Raw genomic sequence first — 17,725 nt, 5'->3', positions numbered from 1 at the left:
AAACTAACCCTTAAAGAGGGTCATGTTCCCTGCACAGAATCAGCCTGCAACCCTCTTTATACTGTGTTGCCACAGAGGCGTGGTAGCGCGATGGAAATGACAGGCCACACGCAGACACCAAGCGGAGAAAAGGAGCACAGGCCAAGCACCCCCAAGCACGGCGTTGTCCAACACCTGCTGCACCCTAGGTCTTGGATGCGAAAGCAGGAAGACCAAAAATTTAACAGAGGCAGTTTTTAAACAGGCAGATATAAGGGATACAACTTAAGAATGCATAATAATGCATTTTGTTAGAAAATAACTCTCTGAGAGTTTATTAAAGATAAGGATAAAGGTATTATGCATTCAAATTCAGCAAACCGATGCAACTCTGTCCAGACTTGATGTTTTGGGCAGGGATACTTCCTGAACACATTCCTTTGCTCAGCACAATTTGCATTATGGTACTTTGTACCAAAATAACGCTGATATACTAGGCTAACCTGGGAAAAAGCACTGACGGAAGGAATCAATTCAGAAAAACATTATTCGCTATGTGTTTTCTTAGATCAATAAAGTCCAGATTGTTAACTTTTCAAAAAAAAAATATTCAGAGTAATGAACAAGACCCTTGTTAAGTGCAAGTCAGAAATAACAGAAAATGGAGTTTAAACAGAGGAAAACACATGCCGAAGATGCAGAATTGGTAGGAGAAGTGTGTTCCCTCTCCTGCAGTTCTCTGCCCAAAGCTCTCAGGTTGCACCAGAGCAAGGACTGGAACCCCATCCTTCCCAATGCACACCCTGGCCACCAGTCCCACTCCCTGCAGCACACTGGTTGTGTTTTGAGCCACACAAAACTTAAATTTCATGGGACTCCTTTCTGAAACGCTAGCATATTCACAGCTATGACCTTCATCAGAGTAATTAAAACGAGACTTCTTGAAGTACCACATTCTTAAGTGTGCGTATGTATTTAAATAAGTATCCTAAACCAAATCAAATGTGTTTGGTGTTAAAACGGAAGCCTGATTAACAAAACACTGTGATTATTATTTACCATACATTCACTGAAGTCCCACCATCAGACACAATATTGATCTATACTGAAAGCACAAAAATGCCTAACATCCTTTCACAAGGCCTTGTTTTCAGCTTCTACAAATATTAAAATTTCCCACGTTAAACCTCTGCCTCTGGCAAATTAAGAAGACAACAACAGCAAGAAGACTCTGAGAAAGTGTGTTGGGGGGGGGGGGGTGGGTAGAGTCTGTGTAAGAAATGTTTTTTATTATTATACCTTTGAGATCTTGGCAGTCACACACGGAAGCTACTATATGAACGTTTGGTAGACACTTATTACAATACAGCAGCATTATTCAGATGCGGGGTATGTATGAGTGAAATTTATATTGTGCCCACAGAATTTAATGAGGCTGTTCCAACTCAAGCCCTAACAGAGGTCTTCCTCGGTTGCATTTTACAGCTGCCAGTGAATACTGTAGCAACAGGCCCCAAAACCGAGAGCTGTTTCAACTAGCATCTCAAGCTGCAAAGACCTCAAAGATCTCAAGCAGTTTGACCCGAGTGCTACAGAGCTTCGAGGGACGTGAACAACATTAGTGACTGGGAAGGGGCCGAAAGACAGGAGGGACCACGACCAGGCTAACAGCCTTTCTACTCTGAGACTTCTGAGTACGTTTGAACATTTTTCTTGGACTTTGAGCACTTCTTTCGGGAAATGCTTGCCAGAAAGGTTCAGCGTGGTCCTTCCCTTGCCCCAGCGGCACTTTTAGCTCAGTTGCCCCGAGAGGCGCAGGCAGAGCTACCCGTTTCCCACCGGGAAGGTCACATCCCAGAACGACCCGGGCACTGCCAGCTCCTCACGCTCCTTTTAAAGCCAGCACGCGCCTTTGCGCCTGTTTATCCCCCTGCGGAGCACAGGAGGTCCCGAGGCCAAGCAGACACGTGAGGTCTGCCGAAGGGGGCGAAATAAAGCCACGGGAAAATAAAGCCCGCACCCCGCAGCCTCCTCCCCGCCGGGCCGGGGCCCAGACGCGCGGTTACCTATGGCCCGCCCGGCCGCAGGGGGACGGGGACGGGGCCCTCGCTGCCGCCCCTGCCCCTTCCTCCTCCTCCTCCTCGCCGCCGCTGCTCATGCCGCCGGCAAGCACCTGAGGGAGGCGGCAGCGCTTAACGGCCATTAACGGCCATTAACGGCCCCCAACTTCCCCCCGCCCAGCTCCCGGCGGCCCCCGCGGCGCCGCCATGGCGACCGCGACGCGGCGCGGCGGGCCCGGCCCCGAGCCGCCTCCTCGCCCGCCTGTCGCGACTTGCCCGCGCCATCGGTCCCCCCTGCCCCGTGTGAGGGGTCTGCCCTTCCCCGTGGCAGCTCCCCACAGGAGCCGCAGCTGGGAGAAACGCCGTGATGGTTCCCGCAGGGAGAGCCCCGGCGTTAGCCCCCAGCCGGGGCTGGCTGCTGGTGTTGGTCGGAAACTGCCCTCGGCCAGGCTCAGAAGCGCAACAAAAGGCCAGGGTCAGAAACACAAACCCGGTCAGACTCCTAACTCACAACACGGGCTGCCTCTCCGTGCAGCAGCTGATACTCGTGGCGTTAACACAACTCCACAGGAGGCTGCTGAGCTGGTCGTCCACAGAGATTCGAGCAGTACGAGCTACAGTCTGTAATAGACAGCAAATTACAGTAATTCAAATAACCTAAGCTAAGTCCAGCACTGGAAGCAACAGGATAGCACTAGAAACTACGTTTTTTAGTCAATGACTTAGGAAGCAGCAAGAGCAAAGCTTCACATCATGGTGGGCATGAAAATGTCAGGAATTTCAACAAGCTGCAGACCAACGTAATTGGAAGATATCTGCTGAAAGCCTGAAAGCCTCCTGTGACCTTAAAGCCCACTTCATAGTGAACACAGGCAACAGTCTTAAATAAGAGGGGGGAAAAAATAACGGTCCTCACTGAACTGATTGTTTCAGGAGCTCAGTGCACCGGTAATCTCACCCTGCCAGTGAAGCCCCGCGCTGTTCGTCCAGGACAGCCAGAGTTAGCACGGACCCTGCTGCTGCTCCCAAGCACCGACTATGAAACAGGACGCCTCAAGGAAAGGCAGCAGCCAGATAACAACACATTTGAGTTGTTCTCTTCTTCCCTAAGAAAGCTGCATAGTATTGTACAGAATAATTCCTTGAGGATTCCAGAACAGAAATATCATTTATCCTCACAAACGATTGCTTATATCCCACTCCTCCCTTCAGCCTCACTTCCTGAAGACCGTGTTGGGCCAGCTGCTGGTATTAACAAGCAGTGCAAACCTTACTGCTGTGACAAGGCACCAGAGTTCATGCCTCCAGATTACTTACGCAGAGGGCAGCAAAAGCCTGCTCACCTTCTGAGGAATTAAAGCATCGCTACTGGAATGGCAGAAACATCCAGCTTTGAAGATGTAAAGGTATAATGTAACATCGTTGCTGCCTCTTTTCTTTTTGTTCTGTCCAGTCACTCTGCCCAAATTAATACTGGCAAGATCCCAGACAATGAGATTTTGTAAAATAATAAGGACTGAAACAGGAATCCTGCAGGTTCATACACAGCTTCTATGGCCACAGAAGGACTGGCAAATAGAAAAATGGCACATTGCAAGGACATGCTTCATGGCAAAACTTTAACTCTGTGAACTTTTCCTAGGAAAGACTGTCTCTGAAAAGCATCTGCTATGGCAGGAATCAAGCACTGATACTACTGAAGCCCGTGAGTAAAACCAAACTGACCCGATGAGGCACAAAATTTGCCACAAAGAACTGGATGCGGTGAATGAATATATGTATGCAATGTATATGTGCGTGGGTGGGCATACATGTAGGGGTAATAACCCCTACAGTTGATACCGTTGTGAAAAAACAGCCGAAGTTCCCACCGTACAAGTGACAAAATCTACATTCAGTCTTTCAGAGCTAACTGAACTCACACCATCACAGACTATGGAGGAAGTACTTTTAAGCTATCTAGCAACAGGAGTTAAATTCAGAGTAAAACCACAGGTGCATATTCACAGACCTATACTTTATGTCAGTTCAAAGTCAATCAACATGTCTGAACTTCTAAATGATTCTGACAGATTGCTGACACGTAATCCCTAATTGTCATCCACTGTACTTGAAAAAAGATTTTACGTAGAAAATGGTGCTGAGAAAGCAATTTTAGAGCTAACTGAAACATAGAAATGAATTCAATCCTAGACATAAATCAACCACCCTCAATTATTAACAACCCTGTTTTGACAACTCTATGCAATAAGTGAATTTGCCAATTCTTTCTTATAAAATATTTAAATTTTAGAAATTCAACTATATTCTGATCAGCTCAGCCTCAGAGAACGCAAGGGCTGTCAGGAGGAAACCTCTCAGCTGAACTTAATACTAGTCAGATTTAATGAAAAGAATCAAATGACATTGTTCTCAGATGTATTGTCTCTAGTTCCATACCTGCATTCAGGAACACAGAAAAAACATAAAATAATCCTACTGAAAAGAAAAAGACTAAACTGAGGCACAAAATAAGGCACAGACAACATGCCTTAAGCTTCTTGGCATCAACAAAGCACACATTTTGAGAATGTTTGTCTACATTTTACTCAAACAGAAAAAAAAATACAAAATTTAAGCCAAATGTATGTAGATGAATTTAAAAAGTCTCCCTGAGTCTTCAGATTTTTCTGGTGTGGGCAAAAGTAAGTGGTGCAGCAGGTGCCTCTGCAAGGAAGAAAGCTACTTGGCTCCACGCTCACCATCGGAGTTGACCGATCAATGTCTATGCTAGCCTATGAGCTATTTTTGCACCTGCAATTGTAATTCTGCTTAATTAGATGCTATGAATCCTGAGGGGTCTTGGATAGCTTCAGTTTTCCTTCACTTTCAGACGGGTTCCCATCCTTGCAATAAGCCATACCCACTACTGGTCCCAGTCCAGATTTTCTGTAGGTTGCACATATGGAGCCAGCTATTTTCAAGGACCACAGCCTTGAGAAGACGTGTTTCTCTTTTTAGGTGAACGTGCAAGAATTCTATGAAACAAACAAAGTAAAATCTCATCTTTTCAAATCAATAGCATGATTCATGCTCAACTCACTGGGCTGGATTTCACCTTATATTCAAGCAAAATGCACCCGGTTTTTGTATTAGTTGGAGATCACAGCCTGCTGCTGAACAACCTTCACTTGCTTGGCTACTTCATGCAAAGTCTTTACTTCGGTCCTTATACTCTTTTAAAGCATCAGTTATTAACAGATTTATTCACTCGCTTTTGGGCTAAAGTTTTCAAAAGACACTCGTAGGTTACGCTTTTGTTACTGGAAACCATTGATATACCTCACATGTCATTGCTCTCAAATCTACACCAATTTCCTTATAATAAAGGCCACAATTCCCATTAACTAGTACTTCTTCAGTAAGACCTAAATGATGGTATTTTATATTGGTGTAGTGCCACGAATGCAACAACAGAGAATGTGTCCATTCATCCTCCAAGTTCTCACACCATACAGCAGTAAACAAAACACAGTAATTTGTGATGCTTTATGCTGCTCCACCTTTCATTCATTTCCTTATTTTGGGAATCACACTCAACTGAACTCTAGCTCCAGAGTAAATTGCTCAGATTCTACTGTACAGTATATGAAAGGCAATATTAAAAATCTCTACCTAAAAATAAACTTATTATGCTAGCAGTAAAAGATCAAAAGTATCTATGTAATTAAAAGTTATTAAATTGAGAGTACATATGAAACAAACCGTGCATTGTGCTTTTAATTAAAAACATTACCCTATAAATTAAAACCAAAGGATTAAAAATTGTAATCGAAGTCAAAAGTATCCTTGTGCAACTTGGAATTTTCTGAGTAAATGTGTGATTAAACTCAGGAAGTTCTAATGGAGAGAAATGAAACAAGTCAAAAGGGATTTAGACCAAACAGTTGTCGAGTAGATGCATTATTTCTGTAAGAGAGTAATAAGGCTTCCTTCCAGATTAAGAGATCTCACCAGAATACTTCCATAGAGCAGGTTAACAGCTGTCTGTAAACTTAATGGGGGGCAGGTGTGGAATATCTTAGCAACAACTTTTGGCATTTTCTATTTTTCTCCTCTGTTCCCTTGCAGAAAGCTGCTTCCTCACAACAGCAGAAATCCCCGTCTTGCTCAAAAGATTTCATTTGTTTAAAGTGAACAGCAAATTCCTTGTGTCTGCTGAATTTGGTACCGAAGCTCAGTACAACAGTTGCTCGGCAGTGTTTAGAGATAAGGTAAGTGACATTGTCACTGTAAAAATAGTTTCAGATAACTCTAGACTGTAGGAAATCAGAGGATTTTTTTTCCTGTGGACACCCAAGAAGGATGTAACTTATGAGGTTTCATTTGCCTGGATATCAAAATGGAGATTACGAAGCTTTGCCTAGCAAGGGAGGAGAGCACTCTGGACATCACTCATACAGAGCTAAGCAATCCCCCCCACGTGTTACCAACACGGCGCAGCTTCGAGGCAAGCTGTCCCCACATACCTGATACCGCTTTCGGAGCCGGGAAGAGAGGGAGTGAATTCTCAGCAGATCATTTCTGTTGCAGCTGTGAACATCTGAACATTAGGCACAGCTACAGAGATCAGCTTGCCCAGCGAAGATGTGACAAGGGATTTATTTGGTACCTGGTGGCTGCGCTTCTCTGCGTTCTTACGTGGTCGTGTTGGGCATGCGGTGATGCTGAGCCAGGCGAGTTTCGCAGCACTACTTCTCAACAGGTTGATTTTACTAGCTACTGCCTGTGTTCCTTCACCTCTATCAGTAAAACCTGCACATGTTGGAAGACACTGGACTGACTGAATTAGAAGTTAACTGAAAAAAAACCACATATCGCAGTGTAACGAAATACTAGAGTTCTAAATGAACTCCATTTGGCCACTTTCATAGCATTTCAGTGAGGACTCATTTGTAAACAACAAGCGACATATATCCATGCTCAAGAATATTGTTGGAAAATGCAGTTGGAAGCTTGATAGTTGGATTTTCTTCCTGCTGGTTATAAAATTCCATCTGAAATTTGTTTTCCTTTTTGAGGAGAATTCTTGTTAGAAGTATTCTTGTTACCTGTGACTAGTTGGCCAACAGAGGGAGCATGGAACAAACTGTGACTCTACAAAACTATGGCTTTAAAAAAAGTAACACCTAGCAGGGAAATGATATCGAAAACATAAAATCATCCTCTGTATGACTTTCTAAGATGTATCACACATTTGGGGTTACATACAGTACATGATGTCTTTTTTCAAAGCGATTGCTTTGGAAGAGGGCAAGCACTTCTCTGAATGTTTTAATCATCTGCACGCCCTGAGACAGCATTAGTCAGAGATCACAGGTCTACATGTAAACTGGCAACTTGCTTATTTTGCTGGCTATTCCTTCCCAACACTCTAACCACATTAACACTCTAACCACCACTTTTACCCTAAACTTCTGAAAAACAGAGATAAATAACAATCAATATTCATGTACCCTTTATTTGTTTTCAGTGTAACATTCCATGCTAATTGCAGATGGCTGTAATATTCATGAGTGTAAATATAAGAATTAACAACTCTGGGTGGTTGGTTTTCTTCTCCTTTGTTTTTACATGTGAATATTTTGGCTTACAAAATTAACAGCATTACAGTAAATAATCCTCCCGTATTTTATACAAACTACATGTTTTTGATATAGAAGGATTCTGTTTTTATTACAGTGACAATATACAACCATGTCTATTTACAATGCAAAAGTATATAAACCATGTTTTAAACATTCTGCTACTGGCAGCCACTATTGTTTAGGAGGTAGCTTTAATTAACAAAATGAACTGAAGCCACATTTCCCATCATGTGTTCTATCAAATAATTTACAATACAAAGATAAAAATTCATTGTATGAACAGTATATACAGGTTAATTCTCAAAACAGCAATCTAGCTTTAAATCTTAAGAAGAATGTCTCCAGAGTAACTGGGATGGCAGTGAATTTGCTCTTGATTTGTCATATTTGAGGAACATAATTACTTAATCGAGCATTCATAACTTTATATTGATCAGATTTCAAACTAAATGAACGAATCACTGATTGTACTTAAATCATTTGGGCCTCAAGACTTAAATGGTTTTAAAATAAAGCACTGATTTACATGAAAATCAGTGACTTTGCACAGTGTACATCACACTCAGTAAAATAATTGGAAAAAACGCCTTTTTTTTAATTGTAAAATTCCTTTTTCTCTCCATTTGCTAAAATCTCAGTCTATTCATAGATATTATTGGGGTGCACCAACATTCAACAGGCTGCACAGTATTAGCCAGTCTTTTTCTACAAGCACATGAGCTGTATACATTGACGGCACTGCTAATACGCCACCTGATGCATCGATATTCCTCCTAACAGTGTGACCCTACTGCATAATACTGAAGAAAGTTGCCGTGCTTCACCTGAAGTAATGCATTGTCGCTGAAAAATGCGTTCAGCCCTATTGTGCCTGACAGCTGTTAATATTGTTGTTTCATAGTCTGCAGATATTGTGGATTACAAATGCTTTTACTATAGCAATCTTTTCTTTGTCTAAAAAAGATTGAACATTGGCTTGAAATACAAAACAAACACGATATTCCTATATTGCTCTCACAGTTATTATGGGAGAATTAATCCCTTTTTTGGCCCTGCAGTAAAATTCATCCTGAGATTCAATGCTGAATACACTATACAAAGCTAGCAAGAGAGTTGTTTGCTTAATTATAGAAAAGTCACATTTAAAAATAATTTCTTTAATATTAACAGCTGTCCTTTATATTGTGCTTTGGCAGGAAAAAAATCATCAGAACTTACCTCACCACCAGCAGAAGTAAATACAACTGGAGCACAACATGGAAACAGACCATTAGGCATGTAAAAACCGTATAAAAGGAACCACTATTGCTTGGAAAGAGTAAAAATATTGGGTAACAAATTTGGTTTACCAATTATTTACAGTCAGGGCAATTTATTTATTTGTTTCATTATTTTTAAATGTATGGCTCAAGAAATTACTGCCCACTTCCCTTCTTTACAAACGACGCTAAACAATGATTACAAAAGTGCTTCCTGCTTGAAAAGGTCAAAACAGGTAACGGTCTATGAAGCGTTATACCTCTTCGTTAGAGGAGCTGACGGCAAAGCCTTTCAGTCTTTAATTCTTGGTATGTTGTAGGCATAGCGAACCAAAGGGAATCCTCGGCTTTGGTAGAAGCACGCGCGGCCGCAGGCTTGCACTTGGTCTGAGCTGTCCGACACGAAAGAGTCGTCCTCGTCCGCATAGTCGGAGTGGGCGGACTGGGTGCCACAGTCCGACCAGTAGCCATCCGGCCTTTGGCAAGGCACCACTGCCAGCGTGGGGCAGCTGTGTGATTTGATTAAGTGTTTACATGGCACGGGCTTGGACAAGAGGAGCGATTCGCAACACTCGCACACGGCGATGTTCCCCTGCAGATGGGTGTACATGCCACAGTCATAGTAAAAGTCCTGCGTCACGCAGCCCCCTTGAGTGTTGACGGAAATTGCTACTGCTCCGTTCTTCCTGGTCATGTGGCGTCTGAGCAACTTCCAGTCTTCCTTGAACTTTGGATTGAAGAATACGTACAGAACTGGGTTCAGGCAAGCAGGTAACGGGAAAAATATCAGAGTAACAGACTTCATTATTTCAGGGCTGATAGAAATTGCAGTGATCAACGGTGCAAACGAGAAAAATGCAACAGGGCAGAAAAAGATGCAGTTCGTGAAGATTAGCCAAGCGACATGCTTAATCATGCTGGACTGTGAGTTTTCGGAGAGGTCCTCTTTTTCCAAGTTGCAGTAAAGTTTAGTGTAGATAATAGCCATTAGCAAAAATGCTAACGAATTCAGGAGAACTAAAGTTACCGTGAAGCCTAGTGAAGGTGTCTCTCCAGTGGGGAAGGGCAAGCAAAGGGGTGATGCCGAATACTCCACTTTATGGAAAAGTGGTAAGCATCCTGCTACCATAGCACACAGGAAAGCAAGGACTGCTGCAATTTGAAATTGTTTTTGCCGATTGCTTTTCCCCTTTTTAATGATCTCCTTCGCAGAGAAGCTCCGTTCAACGGCTGCCAACATCAGAAAAAAAATGGCACTTTCTGATGAAAATACTGCAAGAAACCCAGCAACTCTGCAACCAGTGCCAGTCTCCCACCATATGCCAAATTCAGCAAATCTTCCCCAAGAGACAGCATCCAAGAAAGTTAAAATACCAGTATAGACTCCCATGAATAAGTTAGACACAGAAATCAGGCCTATAAACAGTTTGGAAGATGGCAATGGAGTACAAGATGCAAATATTGTTAACATGACAAGCAGGTTGAAGAACAAAGCAACCAAAAAAATAAACCAGACAGTCAGTCGAATCATCCAGCTTCCCAGTAAATATTCACAAGGCTTAAAAGCACCTAGAAGAAAAAAAAACAGAAGGACAACCAATTTAGGGAGAAAACTTGTGCCTTAATAAGCAAGATTTTCAAAGGTATTACAAGAGCACTCCTCATTCATTAATTCATGAATAGAGTACCCAGCTGAACTGCTAAATAGGTCAGCTGAAAGTAAACTGCTCTGCTGAAGCTATTTACTAATTAATTATGCCTGAAATAATAATTACTGCAATGAATGGTCACTTGGGAATACTTTCTATAAACAAACTAGATAAACAAACCTAATTACCTCTCAGCTACTCAAAATAGCTTTCAGTAGTGCCCCCTAAATACTTTTTTTTTTTAAATATTTCATACTTGATAAAAAAAGTTGATAACTAACTAAAACCAAAAGTTCAAAACCCACTTGTAAAAAAAAATAATATCCTTTTCCCTTATAAGTAACATTTCTCTCAAAAAATGATTCACAAACATGCCTTCCGGAGTAGCTTTTGGTCACAAGGAAACATCTGTAAAACAGCCAACAAATTCAATTTATCAGCTTTAATAGGGACAGGAATTCACCACAAACCCTCTCTCCCACCCCCATCACTGGAAGGCATCGAGAGTTTGCAAAGTCATAGGAAAAACGGGATTTTCTTCTTCTTTTGCCACTGAGGTAAAAAACTAAGTGATAAAATAAAGATAAATAAAATGTCTAATGATATAAGGCAAGACAAGGGAAAAAAAAAGGTCACTGTTTCTGCTTACCATTCTAATCCTTCTAATTGCTATTTATTCCATAGGGAAATCCCACTGATTTTATGTAACGATTAGAAGAGTTTAACCTCTCCTTCATCTCCATTAAGCACTGCTAATTGTCCCCAACACAATACCAAGGGATCTCTCATGTAGTCTGGCCCCCTGCGAGCTGAAGGAGAAGCAGAGGAACGCCAAACCGCACTGGCGAAGCAGCTTCTGAGCCACGGCCAGGCAGCCCTCAGCCCCACATGCTTCATCCCCTCCTTTTAGGCAGGTGAAAGGTAAGCACAACCCATTCCTAACGCTGACTGCACAGAGAGATTAAACATCAGGACGAGAAACTCCCAAGGCCTAAAGCAACTTCCAGAAATAACTCAACTGACAAGTCCGGAAAGAATCTTTTTGTTTGTTTAAACAAGCAAGCTTCATTTCTGAGCAAGAAATAATGCTGTTAATTGGATTATCAGACCAGTAAAAACAGCAGTACAATCCCCTTTTTTGCAGGTATGCTCCAGTGAGCATCTCTTACTCAGGGAATTATTTCTGAAGTACATTCACCACGGACATTCATCCTGATCTAGTGGGAGGCATCCCTGCCCGTTGCAAGGGGTTGCAGCTAGACGGTCTTTCTTTTCTTCCCACCCAGACCATTCTATTTAGCAAAATCTTCTAACCTGAATATACTTTAAAATAAAAACAACTTCCTACTTAGGAAATTTTAAAATGCAAATTCTGTGTTTTGAAAAATCAATCTGAAGTCTTTTTTCTATCTAGCAGCTGTATCATGGGTCATCTTTACACAACCAACAAACTCCACCACACCTTCCTGTCATTCTCCCAACTCCCATTCTCTCTAACTATCATAGCACGAAGCTAGCCTCCTCTCCCACTAACATTCCCAACCCACCAGGGAAATTCATGCTAGGAAGGATGGGTTTTGCTGCTTTCAGCGCTATGCTACTTGAGTGCCACCGTTCAGCAATCCATTCCTGCCATTAGGCAAGGTGGAAAGTGGCTCTGTGGGATGAGCAATGATTCAGAACTTCGGGTGGTGGGTGGAGTGTCCTACTTATGACCAGACGACAGCACGGCAGGGAAAATAAGTTGTTAGTATGGGAGGGACTGGTGAAAAACAAGGCAAATTGTGAACTTGTAAAACAAGCTCTTCATTCCTTTTAGAGTTACAGCATCTCTGGCATGGGCAGAAAGAGAGCTAAAGGTTTTAAAGATTTAACCCATATAACATACTATCTGAACTCTCATTCTGTGAACAGGAGATCAAAAGCAAATAAGCAACACTGGTTCAATTCCCTCTCAGATCATGCAGTTACATTAGTACCACCACAAATTTTCTTTTGCTGTGACCTAGAAATCCTTGCAGTATTCCGTACACTACAGCCAGAGCTATCCCAAAAGATGAAGAGCAAACAGATGAAGTTTCATAATGGATGTAAAATACCAGTAAAGGAGAAAAGAATGAAACCAGGCTTGGAAAACCCGCGTTCATCCAGAATCAGCTTTCTTCAAAGCATACTCTCCCCCTTATCTACGTATTCCTGTTTATGCAAACAGAAGGATACAAGATGTATAAAAGCTTCTCTCTTCTTGTGAGCCCATGGCAAAGGTGAGGAAGTAAGAGGCAGCACAGCCTCCGCTTTAGGAGCTGAGCGGAACCGTGTGTGGAAATGTGCAGAAGAAGGAAGATAAGCAGAAGGGGAGCAATGAAACTGCCTAGTATGAATATATTCATCTGTGAGATCAAAGGCTTTCAACACTCCTGGGCTGTTCAAGCCCAAATCGAAGTAGTTCTGGTATGCCAATATGAGTACCCATAGCACAAATATCTGTAGCAGTTTAAGATGCTACTCCAGCTACTTGTAACAGTCCTCTGCTGTCAATTAATGCTGCTAAGGCAGGGCTGAGAGAACAGATCACGTGAGCATTCCTCATCCTCTCTCCTGAAAAGATATCAGGCTTAGCTTAAACCACGAATGACAGCAGTTTGACAGAAGCTTTTTAAAGCGCAGGCTAACTTCTCACTGAAGCAGATGAGCATTCACACAGTCTGCTCCACAGATATTTCCTTGGCAAGAGTAATGCAGAATTAGGGGGCAGTGCAAACACAGCAAGCCCCAAATGTAAGTATCACAGTCTAACATGCTCTGCATATGGAAACCAACTTCAGGTTTTTTTGTAACATATTTCTCCCATACCACACTATGTCTAAAGCTGAGCCAATTCTTTGTGACTGCTTGTCCAAAACAACAATGGCATCAAATGAAGTTTCATCCAAGCACTGCAGCTTAACCTCTGTACAGAGGAACACAACACAATTCTGCAGACAGCTATTTGCATAACACCATGCCTAAAGTTTGCCATGTGGCTAAAGCACTTTATGAGATTTACCTGTTGCTGGTGTACAGTGAATAATAGTCTGTCCCAGTTCTGCATTTTCATCATTTCTCAGAACATCTGCATCAGCTGTACCCAAATAAAATGAAAATCAGGTTAGTTGCAGAAAGAAAAAAAAAAAAAGAACGAAATGCAACAAAGCTGCCTAGGATGGAAGTACAGCTTTGGAAGATCAAAGAACCAACACTTCACCAGCTTTCTAGCCTATAACAAGCGGAGCTGTTCCAGTTTGTCACAAATGGTCCAACACTCAGCGCAGAAACTGCTGCAGCAGGGTAAGTTACTACTGCCCTGGGTAACTACTCACAGCGTTTTGCAACACAGCAGCAACATTTTTAATCAACAGGGAAAAGATCTAAAAGGCCTTGAACTAGATAGCGTAAGGACAAGCTTTCTGTACAGGAAGGCTGAAATACTGAGATCAATAAAAGATCTTCTGCTCTTGCAGAAAATAACGGAAACAATCTGGCAGTGGGAAATAGTTTTAAACAACAGTCAGTTCTCACACATTTAGAAAGAACGTGGCATTGCCCACCTGGCCAGGAACTGCTAATCACTTTCACAGATGGTTTCTGTACTCCTATGAAGATGATATTTTCCATATTTTCTTACTCAAAGACAATAGACATTTTATTTGGTCTAGTCTGGCCCAAAAAAAACTATTGCTGTCCTAACGCATATTCCTCACTAGGATAAGTACCCTTACCCTTCTCACGATCCACCAAGGTACCTTGATCTTGGTGACTGGAATCTTCGGCATCCGAGTTTAAGTAAGAGTCACAACCCCAAAACGCACAGCACTGGTAAGCGTATGGCACAGAGAGCGACCTGAAATACAGGCAGAACAATGAAGACTGTTACCTGCTGTAACTTTAACCAAGGTTACCACCTATTAAAAAACATTAAGCGGCACACTTCAGTGCTAAAACAGAAGTATTTTGTCTGGTCACTAAGAAAAAAATAAATTTTAAATTGCATCAGTTGTAACCACTTCTGATTAACTTTTTCACTGAGATAAAGAACAGGTGATGCATCCAAGTGTCGTCTACAGCAAGGAGTACCAAAAATATTTTGTGACATTTATCTCTTTGCTTTTACTTTTCCTCCTTATACAAAACAAGTTCTGACCAATATTTGTGGTGTTACTGTACAAATTAAATCAAAAATTCACCAAGCAAGTTAATTACAGCATAACTGTTTTGTAAGAAAGTTAATTCCCAAATGACCACAGCATTAAAAACTCATGTTTCCTTTTCAGTTCATTTTGTTGGCCAGAAAAAAAAAATATAACATATATATTTTGCTATTGTCTTTCTGTGTGTTTTCCGGAAATGGTACATGCTACTAATCTGTGTAGAAAAGAAGTATAGCTGCAGAGTTTTTAAAAGTGCATATAAACAACTCAGTAATAGCAGACCAAAAGCTATTTTTTCTGACTTAAGGCTACAATATCAACTATCTGCAGTATTGTTCCTGAATTATGTTCTTGTAAATATTTAGGAGGAACATTGGTCTGAAGGATCCCATAGTGCATTAGTTCTCAAGCACAGATCAAAAACAACAACAACATAAAAATGTGTTGTTTCCACGGGATTGCCAAGGCTTGTTTCTAAGACTGACAAAGAACCCTCTAATAGTCTTACACAAATTAACAGTATCTTCATGCCCATTTTTCCACTGGACAGCATGGAAAACAATTTTTAACTACTTCTTCAGGATTGAAATATCAATGTGTACAAAGATCTTGGAAATGCAAAACAGTTCATCACTGTCTGATCCACCGTGTATTGAAATCAGTAACAGGTTCCAATTTAAATGATTACTGTTACTCTTATATAATTTGCCTCCGTGAATAAACAGCATATGTATGAAGTGTGGTGATTATGGAATCAGGCACCTGTGAGTTTGTTCCCATTTTCCACGCACTGAAAGACAGATGTGCTCAGTTCAATAACAAATGGAATCCATCCAAACCACTAATCTGAAGTCAGCTGATTATATCTGCCTGAAAAGCAGTGGAGGAAAAATGTAACAGGTTCCAAGAAAATTGTCTACAAATGTTTTTTTTTTTCCATCAGAATAGTCAGGATACACCTTAATATACACCAATGTTGAGGCACTGCAGGACTCAGTGAAGGGCCTGATCGTTTGTCATCAGTACTATCTAATAAACCGGCTTCATTTATTGTCACGTTGTTGTTACAGGCAAAGGAAAAGCGAGGCACTCTGTAGTGTCGTTTACCAACGTACCGGAGCTTCGCAAAGTTCTTCGCTGCCAAAGCTTCTTTCAACTCGGAATTGCCTGCAAGTTTAAGCTGGTTGAGTCCACTTAATCCTTCAGTTGGAACTGAAGTGAGTTCATTGAAACTTAGGTCTCTGAAATATGAATATTAAGATAGCGTTACAACAAAGCAAGTTTGAAGATCCTATAGCGTACTTTTAGGAGTAGGAAGTCTTTAAAGTCCTGCACCAAGGCTGTGGTCTGGAAAACGACTGTCGCTGCAGCAGGCACTTTAAAGAAGCATGCCTCATTTTACTGTGTCCTGCATGCATTCAGTTCACGAGAGGTTTTGTGATCCACACAGATGAAAAAAAATGATGGAGATATACCAGTTTTAAGCTAAAAGCATTTACTATCTCAGCAATTTAACGGTAGAGAAAGGAGGTTCCCATACAGAATAGCCTACTTACAGGTTAACAATAGCTCCAAGGGTGATGAAAGCTTCCTTGTGGATCTTATGGATCTGATTTCTACTGAGGTCACTGCAATGAATGCCAAATAACATTATTTTAGCAGTTTCATCAAAACATTGCAACAGCCACTATTCTGAGAAAAAAGCTAACGTGACACACCCATTGTATCTTTGAAGAAGAGCTGAATGACCCTCCCACCTCCCCTCTCTCCCCAGCTGGACAAGTGCAGTAGCAGCTGAATCTGTTGGCCAGTCAGCCGCATTTGGCTTCATCCCATTAGTAGCTGCATCCCATTAGTGCTCCCCTTCCCTTCCTTCCTTGACCCTGGCAACTCAGCAAGGCAGAGGCAGGCTCTGGCATCACCCATTCCCAGGGTGAAGGTGCCAGCTAGATCACTTTGGTGACAACCACACCTGCAGTAGGGCAAGTCAGAAGGGGTGGAGGAAGAGAACAGAAGAATAACGAGAAGGGCATTTGCTTGGTTGGATTTCTAATTCCAGATCCAGCTCCTGCTGGACCACTATGACTTTTTAAGACATTCCTTTTAAATGGCCTGTCAAATTCTGTATTTTTTTTTAACTGATAATTGCAGTGTTTCTATATAATCTTCATACAGCTAATGTGAAGGTAGGGGTTACTTTTGCTTAGTGGTTTGCTTCTCTTGAAGAAAACAGATAAGATGCTCCAATACAAAGCATATAATGCTGAATAGTAGACTACCCAAGAAAAATCACTTTAGATACGCATACGTGTGAGAGTCTACAAAAGCAAAACAAAGAATAAAAAGAACAGGACTGAAACTGGCTGCTGCTAGTATTTCTTGCACATTGTTTGCTTCACCTTAGGATCCAGCATACCTGGCCACTGGACGTAAACCAGATTTGCAACACCAAGCCCTGCCATCATTTTAGGAAGGAATCAGAAACATTATCTTGTTTTACTCAGTATGCAACTGTGTACACTTACAGGATACGAAGGGAGGACAGTCCTTGAAAGGTATCGTCTGTGATTTCATGGATTTGATTATGCTGTAAGGAACTGCAAAGAAACAAAACTTTGTTGGCAAACCGGGCTGACTTCAAACCATGGAATAGCTTGATGGCTGATACTAAGTAGATTTAGCCTTACCAATGGCAAGATTTAGTTTCCCCTTGAAGACAAACTGTGTAGGTATCTGCTCTGCATTTCACATTAGCTATGTTAGTACAATTATGAAGCTCTTTTTTTAGCACCTTTGCCCAATCCCACTTCACAACTCTTATTATTTAGAAGAGAATGTCATGGGTGGACTGTATTACTTCCAAGTGAAAAGTAACACTTTATGAATTTTCAGGAGTCATAGAGATTTAACGCAAGCCCACCTAATTCTGCAAGGAATCTTTAGGACATTCAGGTGTGCTTTCTT

General features: G+C 41.6%; 2 protein-coding genes and 1 long non-coding RNA gene across 38 annotated transcripts in view; 1 reads left to right on the top strand and 2 right to left on the bottom strand.

Annotated features, from left to right (window-relative positions):
* CCDC34 (coiled-coil domain containing 34) overlaps window positions 1–2,232 on the bottom strand; it is a 114,642-nt gene extending 112,410 nt beyond the window's left edge. For 33 of the 34 annotated variants that reach the window (XM_066997466.1, XM_066997464.1, XM_066997481.1 and 30 more), the window contains exon 1: window positions 2,046–2,232. In XM_066997466.1, the coding sequence (XP_066853567.1) occupies window positions 2,046–2,182 (137 nt within the window). In that variant the 5' untranslated portion in view covers window positions 2,183–2,232. The remainder of the gene's footprint in view (window positions 1–2,045) is intronic. The other variant, XM_013177795.3, reaches the window with a different exon arrangement.
* A 1,120-nt stretch (window positions 2,233–3,352) lies between these two features.
* Window positions 3,353–7,523, top strand: LOC106033954 (uncharacterized). Of its 2 annotated transcripts, none has more exons than XR_001205715.3 (3): window positions 3,353–3,744; window positions 6,150–6,292; window positions 6,612–7,523. It is a non-coding gene; the product is annotated as an uncharacterized lncRNA (long non-coding RNA). The 2 variants fall into 2 exon arrangements; XR_010831702.1 differs by having other exon boundaries at window positions 3,353–4,034.
* The window catches only part of LGR4 (leucine rich repeat containing G protein-coupled receptor 4), a 75,586-nt gene continuing 65,380 nt past the window's right edge, over window positions 7,520–17,725 (bottom strand). For both annotated transcript variants that reach the window (XM_066997454.1, XM_066997455.1), the window contains exons 13-18: window positions 17,287–17,358; window positions 16,318–16,389; window positions 15,877–16,002; window positions 14,333–14,454; window positions 13,621–13,695; window positions 7,520–10,494 (exon numbers count right to left, since the gene is read on the bottom strand). In XM_066997454.1, coding sequence (XP_066853555.1) covers window positions 9,218–10,494; window positions 13,621–13,695; window positions 14,333–14,454; window positions 15,877–16,002; window positions 16,318–16,389; window positions 17,287–17,358 — 1,744 coding nt within the window. In that variant the 3' untranslated portion in view covers window positions 7,520–9,217. The remainder of the gene's footprint in view (window positions 10,495–13,620; window positions 13,696–14,332; window positions 14,455–15,876; window positions 16,003–16,317; window positions 16,390–17,286; window positions 17,359–17,725) is intronic.

Source organism: Anser cygnoides, chromosome 5 (genome assembly GCF_040182565.1).
Source record: "Anser cygnoides isolate HZ-2024a breed goose chromosome 5, Taihu_goose_T2T_genome, whole genome shotgun sequence".
In the NCBI taxonomy this organism is placed as follows: Eukaryota; Metazoa; Chordata; class Aves; order Anseriformes; family Anatidae; genus Anser; species Anser cygnoides.
Note: the sequence above shows the minus strand (reverse complement) of the source record. Positions and strands in the feature narration are given on the sequence as shown.